Source organism: Phaethon aethereus (genome assembly GCF_964289735.1).
Source record: "Phaethon aethereus genome assembly, chromosome: Z".
NCBI lineage: Eukaryota > Metazoa > Chordata > Aves > Phaethontiformes > Phaethontidae > Phaethon > Phaethon aethereus.
In genome coordinates, this window is record NC_138577.1 from 27,892,873 (window position 1) to 27,915,298 (window position 22,426).

At 39.6% G+C, this 22,426-nt stretch overlaps 1 protein-coding gene across 1 annotated transcript in view; it reads left to right on the forward strand.

The window, feature by feature from the left end:
* Positions 1-1,927: 1,927 nt before the first annotated feature.
* AP3B1 (adaptor related protein complex 3 subunit beta 1) overlaps positions 1,928-22,426 on the forward strand; it is a 147,868-nt gene continuing 127,369 nt past the window's right edge. The window contains exons 1-5 of the mRNA XM_082013612.1: positions 1,928-1,999; positions 6,232-6,306; positions 10,199-10,294; positions 12,480-12,640; positions 19,755-19,821. Of these exons, the coding sequence (XP_081869738.1) occupies positions 1,943-1,999; positions 6,232-6,306; positions 10,199-10,294; positions 12,480-12,640; positions 19,755-19,821 (456 nt within the window). The 5' untranslated portion in view covers positions 1,928-1,942. The remainder of the gene's footprint in view (positions 2,000-6,231; positions 6,307-10,198; positions 10,295-12,479; positions 12,641-19,754; positions 19,822-22,426) is intronic.

Here is a 22,426-nt window from a genome sequence, read left to right on the forward strand (position 1 = left end):
AGTGGTTAAAAGCAGTGTGAGGATATAGGGGTGAACATAAGCATGCTTGAAGTGAAATCAGAAAACCAGAGAGCTTAATGCAGAGGGAGGTGTGCCTTTATCCCAGGGATTTGGGAGGAGAGTGATAGGAAAAGGTCTGTGAAATCACAGCATTAGTTATTTTTAACAGAGCTGTCTATTTGGGGTGGTGTTACAAGAAGGTAGTACACAGGATGTTACCACTTGCCATGGAGAAGGCAGCCAACTATAGACGTATTCAACAGATGTCAACAGTATGCAAAACTATAGAACAAAGTTGAATAGGAAGTGTAATTTAAACAACCGAAGCAAACAAATAGATGTAGCAATAGAAGACTGACCATGTAGTCCTTTGAACACTTCCAGGAGTAACTAAAAACAGTAAAAACCTTGGAGTGTGATGCAGACAAAAATAGTGATATTTGGGAAATGGTGCCGAAGCAGACGAGGAAATCAAATGCTTCTACTTTTTTTCTTTTAAATGTAATACTTAAGATGTCAAGTGAAGCCAATATTTGCAACAGACCATCTGTATTAGGTTGCTCTACCATTTTATGAAACACTTGGTTTTGAAAAAGCAGTTAGGCTTCAGTTGGAAGTTGCATGTAGGTATCTGCATCCTGAATTTTGGGTGTTCTGGATTATTAGGAAAAATATTGTTTGGTTTTTTTCCCCCCATCTGGTTGTGGTTCTTAATTTTGTGATGTATACTGAAGTGTGTGGGCAGTGTGTATTTCTTGGGGGGGCATAGAATGGGTGCAGTACTGGGTCTGAAAATACGAGGAAAATCTTCACTATTAGAATGACTGTCTTGCAAGTAGCAAAAATGCTATTTAAAGGTTTGTGAAGGAACGGGTGACAACATTTTGTCTCATTGCAACTAATTCTGGCTCTGGCTTAAACCTCTTTTTCCTCCCCATCTGAAATTCTAAGGGCATTGATAAATCAGAATATATCTAGGTTTCACATTCACTTTTGAAATCTTGTCTGGATTTCTGTGTTGCCCTTCACTGTGTGAAAGCTCATAGGGTTTGTAAACTTGCAATGTTTTCAGAGTTCTCTGGAATATTGCAAATGTCTCTTCTTGAGCCATTGTTTGCTTTGTATTTTTTAGTACTCGAGCAATCTAGGCATTACAAAAGGCTCTCTCTTCAAAGAATCTTTTTTGTTAACTTTCAGAGTCTATAAATGCAGTTAGACTGTGATCTCTTTGCATCTAAAAAGGCAAGCAGGGTGAGGTTTCTTATTAGTGACGGCTAATAGGAAGCTGTATCTGTGAGAGAACATCCTTATTGACTTAATATTTTTCATGTGAAAATTTTATTTTAGCTGTAAAAAGTGCTTGGATGCTGTATGCTATCTTCGTCTTACAGCGTGTAGAATAGATGTACTACAGATCTGAGGCTTTTAATCCTGAGGATAGGTGATAGCAATTCATAATCCAGAAAGGCAGGTGAAAACATTTGGTTATATGCTTGATTCTCTTGTTGAAATTCAGACCATACTGAAGTCTGCTATTGGGCTTTTCAGTGATTTATATAAGCTGATACCATAGTTTAGCACAAACATGTCAACCTCAGGCTATTACATCTGGCCCTCACTGGAGAGAGAGGAGCTAATGAGTGGTCAGTGCAAACTGAGCTCTGCTCTTGCCTCAGGACTTCAACCTTCCAGCCAAGGTTCAGCTAACAGCAGATTAGCTTGCATTATTGTTGGAATCTCATAGCTTGTTTTACTAAACACTTCATTATACTAGGCCAGCATGTTAACAAATACAATTTAAAAGTGGTCAAGAAGGAGCAATACTTCACCTTAAGTTGCTGAATTGATGCAAGAATATAAAAATGGTGTTCTGGTTTTATTTTTGCTTTTTCTAATTGATGCTTTACTATGTTTCTACCATAGAAATGAAGACCTAAAACAAATGTTGGAAAGCAGTAAAGATTCTGCAAAGCTGGATGCTATGAAAAGGATTGTTGGGGTATGTGATTTTTTAGTATTATTTTTATTTGTTAGGGTATCTGGTTTATTATTATTATTTCTGTTTCTTGAATGTGAATACTGTTTTTGCTTTACAGATCCTGTACCAAATCAGCATTTGAGTCTCTAAATATTTAAAAGCTACTGTGAAGTCCTTATTTTGGAATTATGTGTAGAAATTGCTATATCAAAATACATGCAGTCATATACTTTAAAAATATTTATGTAAGAGTGCCAATATGCCTGTAAATAACTAATTTCAGTATGGGGCTGAGATCTTAAATAGGGAATAGTTCCTTCAGAGATGTTTCAATTGCTGTTTTAATTCAGCGGACAGGAAACAACAGAAATTTGCAGGAGTAATGACAGATTGTGTTTACTATTTTTACTTTTTTCAATTGTATAAGGATTTGGGTTTTTTTAACTGAGCATGTTGCCTATATATTTGATGAAGTATTTCAGGTGAACTGTGTACCCACGGAGGTGATTAAATAATGTTTAACATCATTGTGTGTTTAAACCCTATAAACTAAACACCATAAACTCGATAAAGTCCCTTTATTTCTTCTTAAAAGTGTTAGAAAAATTTGCTATGGAAAGCTGTTCAGAGTCCACTTGACTCTTTTTTGGGGACTTCTGCATTTGCTGCCTCTCACTGTTCCTTCAGTCTCCTCTGAATGTGCTGTTTTGTTTTGCTTGTTTTTTCCATGGGTTAATCCTATCCAAACATACTGCAGTGAGTAGGAACAGATTGTATCATGCAATGGTGTTCTGACTTTAGATCTTGTGATTTCCCCTTCATTATTCGCTAGTGATGAAGATTTGACTCAAGCTGGTTGTCTTCTGCATTTGCCTTTGATCCTAGTCCTGCCAGACATCAGTTACCTATTAGATCTGGGTAACCTATCAAGTACTATTTCATAACATCTTTCTCTTGTTCTGTTTTGGTGAAAGGTTTCTTGGTTCATCTTGTCCAGCATGATGTGGGATTGCTCAGGGTTTGACCAGTGAGAGTCTGGTGTACAAGATGCTGTTGCAAGAAATCATGGCCTTTAGAAATGCCATGGTTTCAAACCTCTATAGTAACTTACATTCTTCTGCTTCCCTCAGAAAATATTATTTCTTCCGGCTGTTACTGTGAGCAGGAGGGTTGGGGAGAGTTGCCTTGTTGCTCCCTTGGTTTTCTTTTTCAAAAAGGTGGCCAGATCTTTATCTGTATTTGGAAGCTGTTGCCACTGAATGTATGTGTATGTATGTGTATGGGGGAAATAGAAACTGTTAAATTGGGTCAGCTTTAAATTTTAAATCAAAACTTTACTAAATTTTTTTTTCTTTTCATTTTTTTCCTACAAACAATGCTGTCATAAACGAGTGTGCGATGAGCAAATGCATTCATTATAAATACCGGCTGCTGCTACATATTCAAAGCAGTTCTTAACAACTGTTTCTTTAGTTTCATGGAAGTGTATGATACCATGAAGCTGGAGGTGTGTGGTTAGTACTGATAGCTGTGGTCCTGGATGGTCTTAGGCTGACATGACCAGGCTCAAGAGCTTTTCAGCAAGGGAAGGCAGAACTGAATTGAGCACATTCTTCTGCTCCCCGATTTCCCAATTGCAGATTTTTGTCCTTTTGTAAGTTCCCAGTACTTGGTTTCTGTCCCTGTTCTAGGCAGCGCACAATGCTGGAAGAGTGCTGCTTTCTCAGATGGTAGCAGGCAACTTCTGCTTCTTGTGCTCAGCTGCTGATTCTTCTTTTAAAGCAGAAAGAGCCTTCTAGTTCATAAGGTTGACCACATATGAGTTGCTTGAATTACAGGATCCTCTGTTTTCAGTCTTCTCCATATTTTCAAGGTATTTGCTATTATCCTGTGTTTAAACTGTGTTTCCTAACAGACACCTGGTACCAGCCTCTGGTTTACATAACAAACTGGAGCAATGAGCTTTACAGGCCAGGACTGAGAGCTTGCACAATTAGCATAAGGCTTGGTAGCAGTGGTGGTAATGTTCTTGCTGGGCACAAACATGCTTGTGTGTTGTCAGTTATGTGCTTACATTTGGGGTTCTTGGGGATGAGGTGTGTTTTCCAGAGTTGAAAGACTTCTGCTAGCCTTATTATTAGAGGAAAAAGGAACTCTGTTGTCAGAGTATTGTTTAATGTGTCTCGCGGGAATCCTCATTTCCACTAATCTTAGATAGGAGAAAAAGCCGTGCATACCAATAGTTTTCTTACTCTTTTAGTAGACTTCAAGAGGCTAAGCCTTCATTTGTCTGTACAGCTGTGATGGAAAAGTATCAGGAGAACACCGGTTATGGCTCCTTTTGCTGCTTCTTCTCCTTAAAGGTGGTTTGCAAACTTTCTCTGGGGGAGGAGATTCATTACCAATAAAAACAAATCTGTCTTGCAGAGAGTGGCTTTTAACAACATAACTTCAAGCATAGGAGTAGTCCAGATATTTCCATTCCCCCTCTTACATTAAGATGTCTAAGCCTACTTATGCTGAATACAGACTCAGTATGTGTGACTTTAATGATCAATGATGTCTTTTTTTTTTTCAGTCGGTGTGTTATTTTTTATGTTTCATTCTTGCATGCATGCCATAAAATAATTGCAATCTTTGGAAGATTACGAGCAACCCTGCTGATTTAGAAATAAATTTGAAGTGTATACAAAACCAACTTTATTCTGCTGTATGTATGAAAACACAATAAGTGATACTTCTTTTAAAACGTACACTGATACTACAACCACCAAGATATTCTTGTTACGTGTCTGTGCGTGTGTCTCATGAAGAACAAAGGTTTAGTAGACCCTGACATTACATAGCACTTATTCTAGAATGATGTTTCTGCCTGTGCAGGAACTCCAGGTATATAAGACAACACAACTAGAGAATGTCTAGGCACAGCAACAAAAATGACATGATAGACCTTAGTCTTGGAAAGAACCATTATGTTCTTTTCAGGTTAATGATCCATGGGCTAAGGAGGATTTACGCTAATCATTATGACTTAATGAGTCAAAATACACTCTTTTAAAAGACCCTAAATACATATTTACATGGTACGCTGGAGCTATTATGGTTGATCAGTTAAATAATGCAAGTAATACATAGAGTCATAGTGTTACAGCCTGTCAGGGAAGTCTAAGGATCATCCCTGTTTTTGAATAAAATAACTTCTGTGGCATCAAGAGGAGGTGATAATATTTTGTTCTCTGATACTTCTCTGCAGCGCATCTTGCTACTAAGTTCTACTTGACTCTGGTCATTCTGAATCTGGCATTTATTACAAAGATGCCCCAGTCCTGACAGCAGTGGTTTAATTCAGATTCTTAGGTAAAGCCCCTTGAAACCCATAAAATGTGCTTGCTGCTTACTTGGTCGCTTCCTGTGCTTTAGTACAGCTGCAAGAAATAGTTTATGATGTTGCTTAAATTGAAATGTCATGCTAGACAGCTGCTCTTAAACCCTCTTGAAAGGCCTACTCAGTAATATCTTGAACCACAACTACCTTCTTTCTTCTCCTAGTGTCTTTCTTTTAACCTTCTCCAACTATACAGTTTGTCAAGGTACTGCCTGATTTTGTGTTTTCTTGCTTTTGTTGCATGACATGCTAATTGTTTATGCCCTTAATGTGTTTTATCAATGAAATATACAAACATATCTGTGAGTTAAGAATATGAAGTTTAATCAGCTGTATAAGGTTGAGTAATGGTGGGAGTGTAAGATGGTTATGAACAGCCGTAACTGCAGTTGCAAAACTCATGTTCCTGTGTTGGATCCCTACATAATTGCTTGTCTTAGTGAGCCCTTGTGCTTTCTGACTAGCTTGATATTTGACTGCCTGCATCCTGCCCTTGACCATAGCTGGGTGTGCTCTTGAGTCTGTATTCAGCAGCATTGTAACTTCATATAATATGGTTATGAAATTTCAGGGTTTGCAGCTTGGACATGAAGTACTGGCAGACATTCTACTGGAATTAGCTCTAACAAATAAGAGAGTTGTGCAGCTGTAGTGTATATTGAAATATTTTATTCCTTCTAATGTATTTGGTTTCTTATAACTTCCTCCTTTCAAATTTCAGCTTTGAAGTACAGATCTGGAATAAATGTCTTGTTCATTTGTTTGTAAAAAAACAAACAAACAAAACAAAACCCACTATAATACATTATATTATTACATTACTAAGATTTGTCTTTTTTTTTTCTTTTTTTTTTCTTTCCCCTCCTAGATGATTGCAAAGGGAAAAAATGCTTCTGAGCTGTTTCCTGCTGTTGTGAAGAATGTTGCCAGTAAAAATATTGAGGTATTCCTACAGATCATTAAACATACTGTTATGGAAGATCAGTTTATGAAAATTTTATCTAATTGTATCCAACTTCAACGTAAACCATAAAATCTCTAGTATTTTTTTAATAGAATTTCTTGGGGTTTAATTTCAATGACAGCATTATGGTAATAGATTAATGTGTAAACAAAGGAAACTTACTGGGTGATTTGGAGAGAGAAATAATATCTACTTTCATTTAAATTGATTGATTAGGGAAAGTTTGTGGAACTGTGTGGTGGCAATTCTGAGAAAAGGTACTATAGGTAATTGGAGGTGTCCTTCTTGTGAATGTTCAGTACCAATTGTGCTACATTGTATTTGAAAATCTATTGCAGATCAAGGCTGAGAGGTAAGGGCTGGGTAAAATAGGTTTCAGTGTTCTAATCGTGTAGTGTATTTATAAAAGGAGTGTCTCAGCATTAGGATTGCAGAATGAGATCACTTCAACTCAGATAAACATGTCTTTGTATGAATTTGTCGTTGGACAAAATGTGATGTTACTAATGATGTGTGTTTAAAATAATTTTTTCCACAATACTTAAATGTTTGTTCTTTTGATAATTTAATTTAGAGAATTTGTTTAATGATTTATTAATGTGAATGCCTGTGATTCCAGATAATTACAGAAAATTAGCTTTCAAATCTCAGAATGAGATTTGAAATTCAAATCTGAGATTCAAATCTCAGAATGTGTGCACACACAACTGGACCTGGCCAGAAGTGCCCTGGTCCTCTACTAGCTAACCCTCTGTGGTAATGCCCTTAGAGAGATGCATGCAAACAGGTGGTTCTTGCCTCTAGAGACCCACAGACCATTTGGTTTCTCTGGCAGCTGGATAAGGCTCCCCTGTTCTATGCCATAGCCAGCTCCTCCTGTGGTCTCACCCTTAGATGCCCACACCCTTATCTACCTCCTTCCCAGGCCACTTCACCTACTTGCCAGCTAGTGCAGCTTGATCCACTGGTATACCTGCACCCATTCTAGTCACTGGCACTGCAGACACATGCGCTTGTGCTTGGTTTCACATACTGCCGGCTCTTCAGTTGCTGACACTTGTTCTCATGGGTCTTCTGGTGTGTGGTCCCAGCCCAAGGGCTGGCAGACACACCGTCACTTCTTCCAGGTGCTGACCGCCATGGATGTAGGGGCCCTTGTGACTCAAGGGCCCATTCCAGTTGCTGGAGTTGCGCTTGAGTCCCCTCAGTCTGGTCTCTCTAGTTGCTGGTGCCCATGGACTCATCAGCCCTTGAGCCTCTGGCCTGACTGTAGTTGGTGACACATACATGCATCTTCACACTGAACAGAGAGTACCTTACCAAGGAAAATCATTCAAAATGGAATTTAGTGAGAAAATACAAGAGACTGTGGTGATCAGGTGCAGGGCATGGAAGGGTAGATGTACCAACCAGCAAACTGTTTAGATGTGTCTAGCCATTTTTATGTGCTTATCCCTCGATTTTTCCGCACCTTGTTCCTCCCCAGATCACATACATTCTCCCTACTGCTTCTTCACTTTGGTTCCTCCCCGGAAAACATCCCATCTTGTGCAATCCTAAAATAATCTTCATCTGCGTCCCATAACTGTACACAGAAAAGCCCGTCAGTCTGAAAGGTGCTCTGGTGTTGACTCTTGATGGGTTTAACACCTGGACATGAGAGCTGAGGCTCTCCTGAGGTGGTCCTGGGAGGGGCCTGACAGGGTGTCCTTTCCTGTGAGTCCTAAATTTGGGTTCCCTTCTACTACTATGTGTCTCTGCACCTCGGGGCTGATGGTTCCTGTCATGGGCTTGGGAGTAGCTAGGGCAGGGTATTACTTGCAAACACCCCTCCAATCCTGTTGTCTATCTGCTCTTTTGTGGGTGTGCAGACAAGGTTTTCTCACATAACCTAACATTAATTAGCAGAAGCCTTTCACTGTTTATGGGGCCTTTTCTTACATTTTAAAACAAATAGACAGTTAATGTGAATTCATGTCTTCCTCTATGCTGTAGTTAAAATTCCCTCATTACTTGTCTTTCTATCATTCAGTGCTAACGTATATGTGTGGGAAGAGACTGTTAAACTGAAAAGAGGTCAGGGCATTTAGTAAAGCTAGCTGACTAATTTCTCTTCTTTATCAAGGTTAGTTAGATGACAAGTTTAGGTCATAATGTAGCAATACTTACAGGCTAGTTAGCACTTCTGGGTCTCAGAAACCTTTTATCATGGTCCAGTTTTTATGTTGCTTTTGAAACGATGAGAAATTACTGGGTTAAGTGAGATACTTAGTGCATTGATCCTGATACTGTTCTCTGAAACTGTTTTGCCAGATTTTTCCGCGTTCTTAAGAATTCTTACTCTGTCCATACAAATTGCTACACTGTGGTAGCATAGAATACATCAGTTCATCTGCGTGTATCCAAGTGACTTTGCTGCCCAGAAATGGCTGCTGGTTTTGTTGGTTTTCTTTTATCAGCACTGAATGCTCTGATACAGGGAAATGGAGGTGAAGCAGCAGTCGAACATGTTCATTTGTTTTAGGAGAAGCAAAGGGCATCTTATTGTTTACATAAGTGCCTTGTGATTTTTGTTTTTGTAAGTACACACTGACCTCAACTTGATTATGTGCATCATGTCATGGATGGTAAGGATACAAAAAAGTGACCTAATAAACAATTGGTGGTATACAACAAAAATAAGTCGTGGTCAATAACTCATGGAGTTTGATGTGCTTATATTGATAAACTAATTAAACAAATCTGCCTGTGTTCCTCAAGCTTAATGTGCCCCTGTTATGATTGGTTTTATAGAAAGGTGCATTTTAACATTGAATGAAGGTAAATGGTAAAAGAATAGTGTAGTCACGAAGCTCTAAGTGCTTCCATTTCTAATCACAGAGTGGTTTCAAGGAAAGGAGGCTTTCTTTGCACACCTGCAGTCATCAGTGCATAGGCCTCTTGTGGTCAATGTTGATTGCTGCTTGTCTATAGCTGAACAACAAATAATTTAGCGTGGTGTAACCTTCTGTGATTTAATATTATGCTTTTTGCCAGAATTGGCACAAGGATACATCTTCTGATAGTGACAGTAATTACAGCACAGCTGTAGTTGAGGGTCGTTCAGAATTTTCCATTATAAACCCCAACAGTCAGTTTACAACTCAAATGTAAAAAATGTTTTCACTGCTTCCTGGGCATACAGTGGCCATGAGGGGGTAAAGTGAACTAAATTGAATACCCTCCTCCCCCAGAATCATACTGAGGTTTTCTTAATCTTTGAACACTGCATCCTTTGTGGTATGCTTGTATTGGCTACATCTTTTGAATGCTTGTAGTCAGGTAAAGGTGGATCTAATACCCTTTGCTTTTGTTCAAGACATAGTCAGAAGTGCTCTTTTTAATTGGATTTAAATAGTTTAAGTTACCACACTTCATCTGGAAGTTGTATTCTCTTTCAAATGTGTTAAAACAATTGATTTTGAGTTTCAGGGTAAAGTAAAATGGGCTTGTTGAAATCCTTGGCTATTGCAGTTGAACCTATTTACCATAAGAAAAAAACCATGGGGTGCTCAGGTGATCGGTTGCCACATGTCAACTTCTTAGATTAGTCAAGCTTTTATATACTAGTTGATAATGTAAAGCAGTACGTTGTGTTATTAACCTTCATCTGACTGTATCATTACTTGGGTAGTATTGCGGCACCTCATGGAGTTTCTGTTAAAAGAGTTACAGTAAACCGTTAAGACATTTCAGAACCCTGTGAATACTCCAGTGATATATTAACTCTTCCTCAAAGAAGAAAATGTTGATGCAAACTTGCAATGTAGGGCTTAGTTTTATAGAAACGGAAACTTTCTGATAATGATGTTCATTGTGTCTTTCTTTGCAGATAAAAAAGCTTGTATATGTTTATCTGATGCGTTATGCAGAGGAGCAGCAAGATCTAGCGTTATTGTCCATCAGTACTTTCCAGCGTGCTTTAAAAGTGAGTGACTACTAACATTTCAGAGAGAATTCTGAGCCGGTATCACGAAAATAAAAGTATCTGTATAAGTGTAGTCTGGTAAATTAAAGCATGTAAATATCTGCATCTGATAAAGTAGTTTCAAGTTATGCCATTGACAAAGTTTTTTGTGCTACCTCAAGTCTCATCAAGCAGCTAAGCCTGCATGAAGTAAAATTACTTCACTAAAGAAAAGCAGCAGTTTGGTGCTCTCAAAGTCAAATGCCCAACACTTAATTTCTGGAATGCCTTTTTCTCTTTCCAAAGTAGTTTATGTATGTAGAAAGAAGACCTTGTTCTAGCCTGAAACACCTGTTTTTTAGTTTGCTTAAAAGATCCTGGTGTACAACAGAGCTGGAACATAAGGAAGATAATACCTAAATTGAAATATTCAATGTGTTGCACATGCTACTTTTTTTATTAAAAATACTGAAGAAACGGCATTTTGTACTGTTTCATTTCAAATTTATATCACAGTAGGGCATGGGATTAGGGAACAAAGGTTAGGATTGCCTTCGAAGTGTGACCATGGAATAAAGAAAGATTTATTAAGTCTCTGTCCTTAAATTTGGCCAGTTCTTATTATAAGAGAGGGTTGGGTTTTTCTTTTTTCTTGTATTCTTCTGCTAAGGCTACTCTAGGTTTGTAATTAATTTCTGTCATGTCCTTGATGCAGACCTTGCATCTTCTTGGAAAATGTTGCAATCAGAGCACCAGGTGTGCAACTGTAGCAGGGTCCCATAATTGACTAGAGAGCTCTCTGCACATTTTTTCCAGATTTTATCTCAACATCATGTGTACTACCTTTACTACCTGTGACTGCTGTGAAAAGCTAAAATTCAACTGACTTTGTATTCATTGTTTTTAATGAGATATATATACACAGTGAACACGTCTCATGGCATAACTTTTTAAAAAGCTGTGGATACTAGGAACAAAAAGAGAGGGGATAACTTAAATGTTGTGGCTGTGAGTAATTCAAAAAGAAGAGGTGGTGTGGCAAGGAGATACATTCAAAGCTAGCTGAGATTTTCAGCAATGAAGGAAATTACTAAGCCCACTACAGAAGATAGGGAAATGTAATTCTCTCTGTTCATTTTTTGTAACATTGATGGTTTTGTAATGAAGTTTATAATTTGGCTTTATGTGTGGAGACTTTTTTTTCCCCCTCTTTAGAAAGAACTTTTTAGGGTATTTTAAACTTGCATGATTGGAGATGAGCTTTGCAAACTCTGATAAGAACAAGTTGTTTTTCCAAAACCTGTCAAAGTAAGTACTTTCACCATCCAGATACTTACTACTCAGAAGCTGCTAGGATGTAGGAATTTTGAGAGCTTAGATGAACTAACCATTAAGTGATACCGGTCTGAAAACTCGTGTTGCCAACTCTCAGTGCTTTGGAAAAATGTTCTTTGGAAAGTACCCTTCTTGCAGACAGTACACTGAATTAATACTGCTATAATTTAAGTTTGCTAGATTTTAGAGGCTTTAGTACTTGATTAAGCAAAGTTTTTCCCATGTGTCCCAAGCCCATGATTAATGGACACGGTTTACATAATAGTTCCTCCAAATACAGATGTGTTGTGCTATTGTTGGATCTCCGAGCTAACCCTAACATTATAAAAGGGGAGCAAGTACTGGGACGAAAGAAGGGAGGGTAGGAAATAGAAGAAAGTCACAAAACATTTAGCTTAATGTTTTGACATTTTCTTAAGAAAATTCATTTTGTTACTGACTTCAGTTTATATCTTGTGGTAAAGTATAAAATGAATGTGTTGTCAAGAACTTGAGTGGGTGTGTCGCAACTGAGAACCACGTTTTCATTTGACAGTTCTTATATTTCAGTAATAAAACTGAGCTACGTGTGTTTTTTTCAGAATAGCTGAATTCTACTTGGATTGCAGAAAATGTTTCAGATCATTAAATAAAATACTAGTCTCTTATTTATCATTCCCATAATTTTGCTTGGGAAAGTGGATTATGTTAATGTTTTCCTTTGCCAGATTTCCAGATTTTCATAATGTTTCAATGTTTTCTTTCTTTCTTTCTTTTACTACTTTTTGTGGTTGGAAGTTTCTTGTGTGAAGTTTGGCACATTTTCTTATTAGTGTTGCCTTAGCTTGCAAGCCTGCACTATTTTATTCTCCCCTTCTCTCCCATTCTTTAGGATCCTAATCAGTTAATCCGTGCAAGCGCTTTAAGAGTTTTATCCAGTATCCGTGTCCCAATTATTGTTCCTATTATGATGCTTGCTATTAAGGAAGCCTCTTCTGATTTATCTCCTTATGTGAGGAAGAATGCAGCCCATGCAATCCAAAAACTGTACAGGTAAGTGATTCTGACAAATACTGAAAAAAATACTTCCAAAACAAAGGCAGGCATTTATTCTACTACTTATTTCCCTTTTATTTCGCCTATGCCCAAAAGAGGAGGGTGAGAGATGTTAGGGGTTTGAATCAGGCAGCCTGAGACTTCTGCGGTTCCATGCACCCTCAGACCAAGCAGAAGCAGGGCTGAGCAAGTGTTCCTAACAGGCACATACAGACCACACATGCATGCAGCCAGATAAACAGATCAGCACAGACAGAAAAGAGCACTTGTGCAGACAAACCCAGCATCAAGCCTTATTCTGTTGCGCACTCTGGCTGATCAGGATGGAGACCCGTTAGTGGACCTATATATATGTACAATATGGATTCACCCAATAAGGATCCTTAGATGCTCAGTCTTTCCAGTAACTGGCCTTGGATCCCTAGTCACTGACACTGGCACATAGAAGCGCACCATGCTTGCAACCCCACTGCACTTGCCGTTACAGACCCACACACATGCCCCCACCCTTTCACTCAAACACTATGAATCCTACAGTATCTGGATTTAGACACTCAGACTGTGCAGTAACTGGCCCTTATATGCCTTGTCTCCAGTTGTCTCCCACAGGGTGGAGAGGAAGAGAGGAGAGAAAGAGAGACTGTGACACACGAGTGGGTGTCTCAGTCAACCTCCAGACCTTACAGTCTGCTCCCTCTGATAGCCAAAATCTCCAGTTTTCTCACTTGGAGACACACACACGTGTCCAGCCCAGACCTATGGCCCCACTTCAATACTTGGCTTCCCAAGCCACCTAGTCTGACTTGATATTCTATAGCGATCACACACTGACGTACATACTTCCTCCCGTTGCTGGTATTGCAGTTATATGGGTCCCTGTAATCCATGGTAACTCCAGTTGCTGGGGCTTAGACCTCCATATCACACATGCACACAGAATAGAGACTGCCTCACCCAGGAAAACAGAAATAGAGTTTAATGAGAAGATAGAACAGACTGTGATCATCAGATGCAGACATGGCCAGGCAAGTGTGCTGAGCAGCAAGGCATTTACATACAGCTGGCTTCTTTTATGTACCCATCCCTCTATTTTCCTGCAGTTGTTCCTCCCAAAGTCATCTAGATCCCTCCCTTTTCCTGCCTTTCATTTCTCCTGTAAACATCCCATAGTAAGTCTTGTACAATCCCAAAATGTTCTTTCTGACATTGGAAGGCTACAAGACTTACTATGCAGCTAGTAACATCCTGAAGTCTGAAAGGTGCTTTGGAGAGCCTCTCTAAGTCATGATAGGTTCATTTCAGGACCATAAGACTGATGGCTTTTCTGTGGCGACTACCTGAAAAAGCTGGGTAGGGTCTCCTTTCTTCTGGTGGTTTGTTTTTTTTTTCTCTTTCTAATGAGCTGAGGGCTCTCATGTGATGGCCCTGGGAGCACCTGGGTCAGGATGTCATTGGAGTTTCCTCACCTCTGTACTCTCTCTGAGTGGACAAGTCTTTTATCATGTAACCTAACGAGAGAGAATGGCTTTTAAGTCCCTTCCTGCTATTTGATTAGTTTAGTTTTGTTAGCATCCGGTTCCAGCACACAAAAGACTTTTTGGCCTGAAATTTTCTCCATACACAGAATGTCCTCTGATTTCCTGCTAGTATCAAAACTATTTGGAGGAGTTTGGCAGTAATGGTCTGTTAGTGCCAGCAAGGCACAGCAGTATCTGGACAGCAGGCTGTTCCATGTAATTTTAACTTAAACTGGTGCTTCCATTTTGTCTTTTCATGATGGGCAAGGTTTATTTTACTAGTCCAGATTAAAGAGCTTATTGGTGATCGGTGCAAAACTGGAAGATGCTGAAACCTAACTTGATTAATAGAAAACCTTTTACCCGTCTTTCATCCAGTGTCCAGATATGTTGCACCTTCAGATACAACTTGTATTTTTTCTTATCTCTGGTCCATACAGCTTATGTGATATCAGTGGCAAGATTTTGAAATCAACCTTGCAAATACCATAAAAATACCATAAAAAGCTATTATTTTAGGGTAAAAAATACAGCAGCACAATCTGGAAAAACTGGCCTCACTCTCTTCTATTTTCCGTGAATTCCTGACTAGTTGTAAAATGAACATCTACCTCACAGAGCAAAGGAAAATTAATGAAATGTATGTTCTACAAAGGTTTCCTTAATGGTTTAGAGGGCCTGTACATCCTTCACAAGTTTTCACTTCATGCAAACATCCTAGGCATCATAACACAAGTTTTCAAGCTGCTGTAGCTGCAAATTCCACCTTACCTGGACTAGAATAAACTTCATAGTTTTATGAGTGGAGTTGTAACTAACAGTTGTGTCCTTGGTAGTAGGATTTGGGAACTGTTTATAGAAAGCATGTGACCTTCTAGTGTCACGCTTTCAAAATTAACTTGTACAGATGTCATATCTGATAGCACTGGTTTACCACAGGACCAAGGGAGAGAGTATAGTTTTCTGGATCACTTGAAGCAGCAGTACAGGGAACTGGTGAAGAGACTGTCAACCTGTCCACAGGCAGGCCCAGTTGGCTTGCCTGCAAATAGAAGTTTTTAGCAGGCAGTCTCAGCAGATATTTCAGCAAGGATCATGACTGGTAGCTCCACAATTCAGTGATACAGATCATATACTGGTGGCAAGGCTGTCTTTTGGCCTGTTTGTAATGAGCAGTAACTTCAGAAGACATGCTCTGAAGTGAGTCAAAATCAAAATTTTGGAAGGGATGGATTTTTGGTGTGACGATCAGTCAACAGTTTATACACTCTCCTACATCTCATTACTCCATCTTCTGTGAGCATTTGAGTAAGAAGTAGTAACAGTCTATTCTAATAGTGCCTGTATGCTCCATTTACTTTTTGGTTTCGATGACTTCTCTACCTGTTTGATAGTCCTGTAGTTCAGTTAGTGTACCAGTCAGACTTCTGGATGCAGGTTCGATACTCCAATCTTCCTTGCAGTTAGTGTCATGGTGTTTGGATGGATGTCTGACCTAAAAGACCTTGTTCATTAGTGGTTCAATCAATCCTAACAGCAGGAAGTTTGCATATCAAACAGAAAAGATTTCAGGCATAGTGTGAACAGCAACATTTGTGCCCAATGTAATCAACATTACAAGGTAGATTGGAGTAATTTTATCATTGAAAATGTCAGACCTCTTGCTTATTTCACTCAGGGTGCATTTCAAAGCTATTAGTATCTTCTGTCTATCAATAGAAAACTCCACCATGTACTTGCACCTACTTTCAGCAAGATTTGGAAAGGGACTTTTTAAAGCCCCATCACTAGTGTTCGTAGATTCCATACTATTACTAGTAGATACCATAATGGGAGCAGATTACTCTGAGCTCTTTAGCCTGTTCTTTTATTTTCTCTCCAAGAATGCTGCCTTCCTTAGCTAAAACATCAGGAAAGAAGAGAGGGAGGAATGTGAATTAAGTTCTTAGAGCCCTTACTGAAGATTTTCTTGATCACATAACAAAACCGGTATTTCTCAAAGTTTCTTAGTAATAAGTACTCACTTCTTTATCTCGATAAATTTTATACCAGTTTTGAAAGTTTGAAATAAGGCCTTTTAGAAGGACTTTTGGCTTTTCCTCTGAAAGTATTGGTCCTTGGCAGAAGATCCAGTAAACCTTTTTTTGACCAAAATAGAAGTTGGAACAAAAGGCGATCATAAAAATACTTAAGGAACATTGTGCTATTGCTTTGCTTATGCTGATGGTAGCTTTTAAAAATGTTTTGTTATCCATTTAGCATGTTCTAGTATTGCTAGGTATTAGAGCCTTAATGAAGTAATATTCAGCTAGATATCTGTAGCTGGAAAGGATATATATTGTGCATTAGGGCAGTTCATCCCTCAGCATTAAAACTGAAGTGTACACTAATGACCAAGTACTTCCTTGCTTACCTGTAACCTACACAGCTGATAAGTGAGCCTACCAGGAGAGGTGCCCTGCTTGACTTGCTGTCTATGACCAGAGAAGGACTGGTGGGAGATGTGGTGGTCAGAGGCCATCTTGGGCATAGCAACAATGACATGATAGAATTTTTGATTCTTGGTGAAGTAAGGAGAGGGGTCAGCAAAACCACTACCATGGACTTCCGGAGGGCAGACTTCAGTCTGTTCAGGTCACTGGTTGAGAGAGTCCCTTGGGAGATGGTCCTGAAGGGCAAAAGGGTCCAGGAAGGCTGGACATTCTTCAAGAAGGAAGTCTTAAAGGCATAGGAGCAGGCAGTCCCCATGTGCCACAAGATGAGCTCACGGGGAAGACAACCAGCCTGGCTGAAAGGAGAACTTTTGCTGGGACTCAGGGGGAAAAAAGAAGAGTTTATCACCTTTGGAAGAAGGGGCAGGCAACTCACAAAGAGTACAGGGTTCTCATTAGGTCATGCAAAGAGAAAATTAGAAAGGCAAAAGCCAAGCTAGAACTTAATCTGGCCGCTGTCGTAAGAGATGACAAAAGGTGTTTTTACAAATATATTAACAACAAAAAAAGAGCTAAGGAGAATCTCCATCCTTTATTGGATGGGGGGGATACTGTCACCAAGGGTGAGGAAAAGGCTGAGGTACTTAATGCATTCTTTGCCTCAGTCTTTAATAGCCAGATTAAGTATCCTCAGGGTATTCAGCCCCCTGAGCTGGAAGACAGGGATGGAGAGCAGAATAAACTCCCCATAATCCAGGAGGAAGCAGTTAACAACCTGCTATGCCACCTGGGTACCCACAAGTCTATGGGCTGTATGGGATCCACCGGAGAGTACTGAGGGAGCTGATGGAGGAGCTTGCCAAGCCAGTCTCCATCATTTATCAACAGTCCTGGTTAACTGGGGAGGTCCCAGACAGCTGGAGGCTTGCCAGTGTGACACCCATCTACAAGAAGGGTTGGAAGGAGGATCCTGGGAACTACAGGCCTGTCAGCCTGACCTCGGTAACGGGGAAGATTATTGAGAGGTTCATCTTGAGGTCTCTCAGAAGGCATCTGCAGGACAACCAAGGGATCAGGCCCAGCCAGCGTGGTTTCATAAAGACAGGTCCTGCTTGACCAACCTGACCTCCTTCTATGACCAGGCAACCCGCCTAGTGGATGAGGGAAAGGCTGTGGATGTTGTCTACCTGGACTTCAGTAAAGCCTTTGACGCTGTCTCCCACAGCATTCTCCTTGGAGAAGCTGGCAGCTTGTAGCTTAGACGGGTGTACTATTTGCTGGGTAAAGAACTGGCTGGATGGCCGAGCCCAGAGAGTTGTGGTGAATGGAGTTAAATCCATCTGGCGGCCGGTCACAAGCGGTGTTCCCCAGGGCTCAGTTTTGGGGCCAGTCTTGTTTCCTATCCTTATCAGTGATCTGGATGAGGGGATTGAGCACTCCCTCAGTGAGTCTGCAGATGACATCAAGATGGGTGGAAGTGTTGATCTGCTCAAGGGCAGGAAGATTCTGCAAAGGGATCTGGACAGGCTGGATCGAAGGGCTGAGGCCAGCTGTATGAGGTTTAACGTGGCCAAGTGCCGGGTCTTGCACTTGGGTCACAACAAGCCTATGTAACACTACAGGTTTGGGGAGGAGTGGCTGGAGAGCTGCCCAGTGGAAAGGGACCTGGGTGCTGGTTGACAGCCGGCTGAACATGAGCCATCAATGTGCCCAGGTGGCCAACAGTATCCTGGCCTGTATCAAAAATAATGTGGCCAGCAGGAGCAGGGAAGTGATCGTGCCCCTGTACTTGGTACTGGTGAGGCCGTGCCTCGAATCCTGTGTTCAGTTTTGGGCCCCTCACTACAAGACAGATGCTGAGGTTCTTGAGCATGTTGAGAGAAGGGCAATGAATGTCGTGAGGGGTCTGGAGCACAAGTTTTACGAGGAGTGGTTGAGGAAACTGGGGTTGTTCAGTCTGGAGAAGAGGAGGCTGAGGGGAGACTTCATCGTTCTCTTACAGCTACCTGAAACGTGGTTGTGGCGACATGGGTGTTGGTCTCTTCTCCCAAGTAACTAGCAATAGAATGAAAGGAAATGGCCTCAAGTTGCACCAGGGGAGGTTTAGACTGGATATTAGGAAAAATTTCTTTACTGAGGGAGAGGTCAAAGATTGGAAGAGGCTGCCCAGGTAGGTGGTGGAGTCACCATCACTGGAAGTATTAAAATGTGTGGACATGGCACTTCAGGACATGTTTTAGTGGGGATGGTTGTGTTGGGTTGATGGTTGGACTTGATGATCTTGAAGGTCTTTTCCAACCTTAATGATTCTGTGAATTGTATCCACATTGAAATATCTTTTTAAAGGCATAGAACTACACGTTTTTATGGCTCTTTGTACCTACTTTCTATTTTCTTCTGCCTTGGCTTTGAATTCTTTCATGCTCTATAGATCCATGATGAAGCAGCAGCTGGAATGAAAAGTTAATCCTTAACACCTAAGCAGCAAGTTTGACAATAATGGATATTTCTGGCAAATTTTTCTTTGCTCTTTGAATATGAAACGGATGGTATAGAGATTGTTGTTTGCAACTTTTTCCTCTGTTTTGCGTCTTTATATAGGACTTAAAGCAGGCCATTTTTCATCAGCTTGCATGCCAACTTTCTGTAGGTACACTTGAATACAGTGTCCAAATTTTTGAGTTCCAATACTTCTGACTCGAATTAGTGAAGTTAACAAAGTGTCTTACTTGAAGCGTTATATTGAAAATTAGGTGCTGAATTCATTCATGCTGAAATTCCCCTCTGCAAAGGCAGTGAGATCCTTGTGACTTAACATCTGAAGCTCAGTCAAGGGGGTTGCCCTGTCTTTATGTTTCTTAAATCCTAAAATTTTTATGTGTTTAAGATTCTTATCGAACATGCATAAATGGTGTAACATAAAGATCCTATTTATAATTTAATTTTATACTCCTTCAATTCAGTTCTATATTCCATGATTAACTTTATTTTTGGTCAAGTTATTTTACAATTAGTTGTTTTGGAGTGTTTGATTTTACTGGAAGTGGTTTCTTCAATGCTCTTTGTTCCCAGGTTGTGTCTAAAGGTCAGCAAACATAACCTCTTTTAATTTCAGATATGGTTGACCAAATGAGTAAAAAGAATTTTTATTTTTCCTTCTAGTCTTGATCCAGACCAAAAGGAAATGTTAATTGAAGTGATAGAAAAGCTTTTGAAGGATAGAAGTACGGTAAGAAATAGTATGCTATTACATACACGCATATTTTTAAAGAATTTTCTCCTGACGCTATCGTTCAGCAGTACATAATACTCTTTCCTAACCCTTGCTGATGTGGTTTTATATGTTTTTAGGTAGAAGTATCACTGTGTATTTATGCATTATATTATGACTATAATAGTGACCATCTCTTGTAATAGGACTGGTAATGTTACTTGCATTACAGGTATTCTTAATGTGTTTTTGTTAGCATGTTTTTTATGTATGCTTCTTTAAACTTATTTTTTCATATGGAAGTTATATGCTATGAATCAGAGTACAGTGTCTATTTCCCAATTTTTTCATTGTGAAATTAGCTAGGTGATTTCAATTTGTTTGTGATACTGTAAGAATAAGTTGCTTCTGTACCATGCACAGTGTGCCTGTTGATGTCAGTCTGCCTTGAAGTATGTACAACTGCTAAATGATGATACTTGCTCTGCACTTGTTTGTTCTTGCAAATATCCCCACTTCTAATCTGATAAGTAAAACCTGGGACATTTTCTGTAATTTTAACACTCACTGTTGTATTTTGCCTGCTTTATATAGGTACGGGTTTTCTGTATGAACTCCTGGATGTCTCACAATGGTCATACAGTTTATTTTTCTTCCTGTACCCTACAAATAAGTTTCCCAAGTCTAAACCAGAAAGATTTGAGCAAGGAGTCAAAGGTAGACTTCAAATAGAAGACGGAGTTGTATATTAGAACATTCTCTTGTACTTTCTGTTCAGATTACAAATTTAGTGAATGTTATCCTTTTTGAGGAAATGAAAGTATTACTAGGTACTAGATAACTGTGTTGCTTCATCTCCTATTTGTCAAGTGTTCCTGTAAAACACAGGAATATATCAGCTGTTGTTCTAGCACAGTCCAGGTTTTCAGGACATAAATGGTGCTGTTCTCTAAAAGACATCTTGCAACTTCCACTGAGGAGTTACTGAAGGAGAGTGTCAGAGCTTAAAGGCTCAGCAGACAGTAAATCAGTAAATTAGTTCTGACTGCATCTATGCTTGACCTGTACTCATTTGTTAGAGGCCTTTGCGCTTCTGTGGATTGCCCCCCCAGTGGTTCATTGTGTATTTTTTTTTTTCTCGTGGTTCATGCTCTTGGTGTGCATGCAATCTGTGAATGTGAGATAGATTCTTTATACCTGTGGAGGCATAAAGGGCTGAGAAGCCAACTTTGTTTCTTTTTATTGCTGATGGCAGGAGAATAAAATCCCCGAGTTTTCACTGTTTCCTAGTCCTTATTGCTTATGGTAAATGGCAAGTTATCCAACAACTAGTCATTTACACATTTACTTCAACAAAATGTTAGAGGGGAAAGTATAGAGTAGGTTTGGATCTTCTTTTTCCCCAGCACTTGGCAGTTACTTATGAGGGGATTGGCACTTGGAGTTACTTATAACGGGATTAATGTTCATTGCTTAGTGTGTGCCGCAATTCCAGTGCCTCTGTGACACTGAATAATAGACACTGTATTTATGAACATACCAGCTGAAGCAATAGGCAGTTATGCTATTTTGTTAGCACATTCAAGAAGTTAAGAGTGATTGTCTAGAACTGGGTCTTTTGGACCTTTTTGGAGATATAATATGATTAACTGACACAACTGTTTCCTCCCTGTTATTCTTCTTGGTCTGTTCCGTAGCAAGACCTGATTCCAGCCTGGCTGAGACTTCCCAGCTTCAGAAGTTTTACTTTTTCAGGAAGGGAGATGAAGAATTATTATTCCAAAAAGGAACTATATAAATCTCTCTTCAGGACACTCTCAAAATCAAGTATTAATATGTGCTCTTTCATCCCAGACTCCACAGCTGCTTGTGATCTGAAGTGGGTCAGTCTCTTTTTAATCCTTGATAGCTTTGGGAAGACCACTGTAGCACAGAAAAGCTTCTTAAGTACTTATCTTTTGTTGTGTTCCACTGAATGTTCCCAGGAAGCCTCCACATTTACTAACAGAAAGTGGATAGTGCACAAGTGTTTTATTAGCAGATAACTCCAATCTGAGTAAGCTTATTCTTTGCCTCTAATTGGAGAACATAGCAATTTGCTCACAGTGGAGGAAAGAGAGTGCCACTTGTAGCTACTTTTAGCTTTTAAAATCGGAGGAGATGCAGCTGCTTATGGATGGTGGTCCTTACATATAGGTGTGTACATATGTAGCTTTTATAACCTGAGGCTGGCTACTTTTTAAGTGTTATTTAAGCTCCTCTTGGGAAATTTATATGAATTCGAACCACCTTTTTGTATTCTCTCTGGGAAGCTGAATTTCATATACCTAATGTAAAAGAAAAAGCTCCTTCTATGTACATGAAACCAACAGCTTTTAGAAAATATTTTGCAGTCTTTGTGAGGAAAGTTAAGTCGGGTTTGTTGCCACAGCAATTCTAGAAATGGGTCCAAGCTGTAGAACAACAGCATTTTGTCATAGCCTTATGAAGTGTGTTTTTTTGATTAATGGTATTTCTCAGGTTTTTGCAGCTTCCGTTGCCTGCTTGACAGTCAGATGGCCTGGAATTTGTAGGGTGATAACGTGGAACTCAGACCACAAGGGTTTACTTGATACTAATCTTT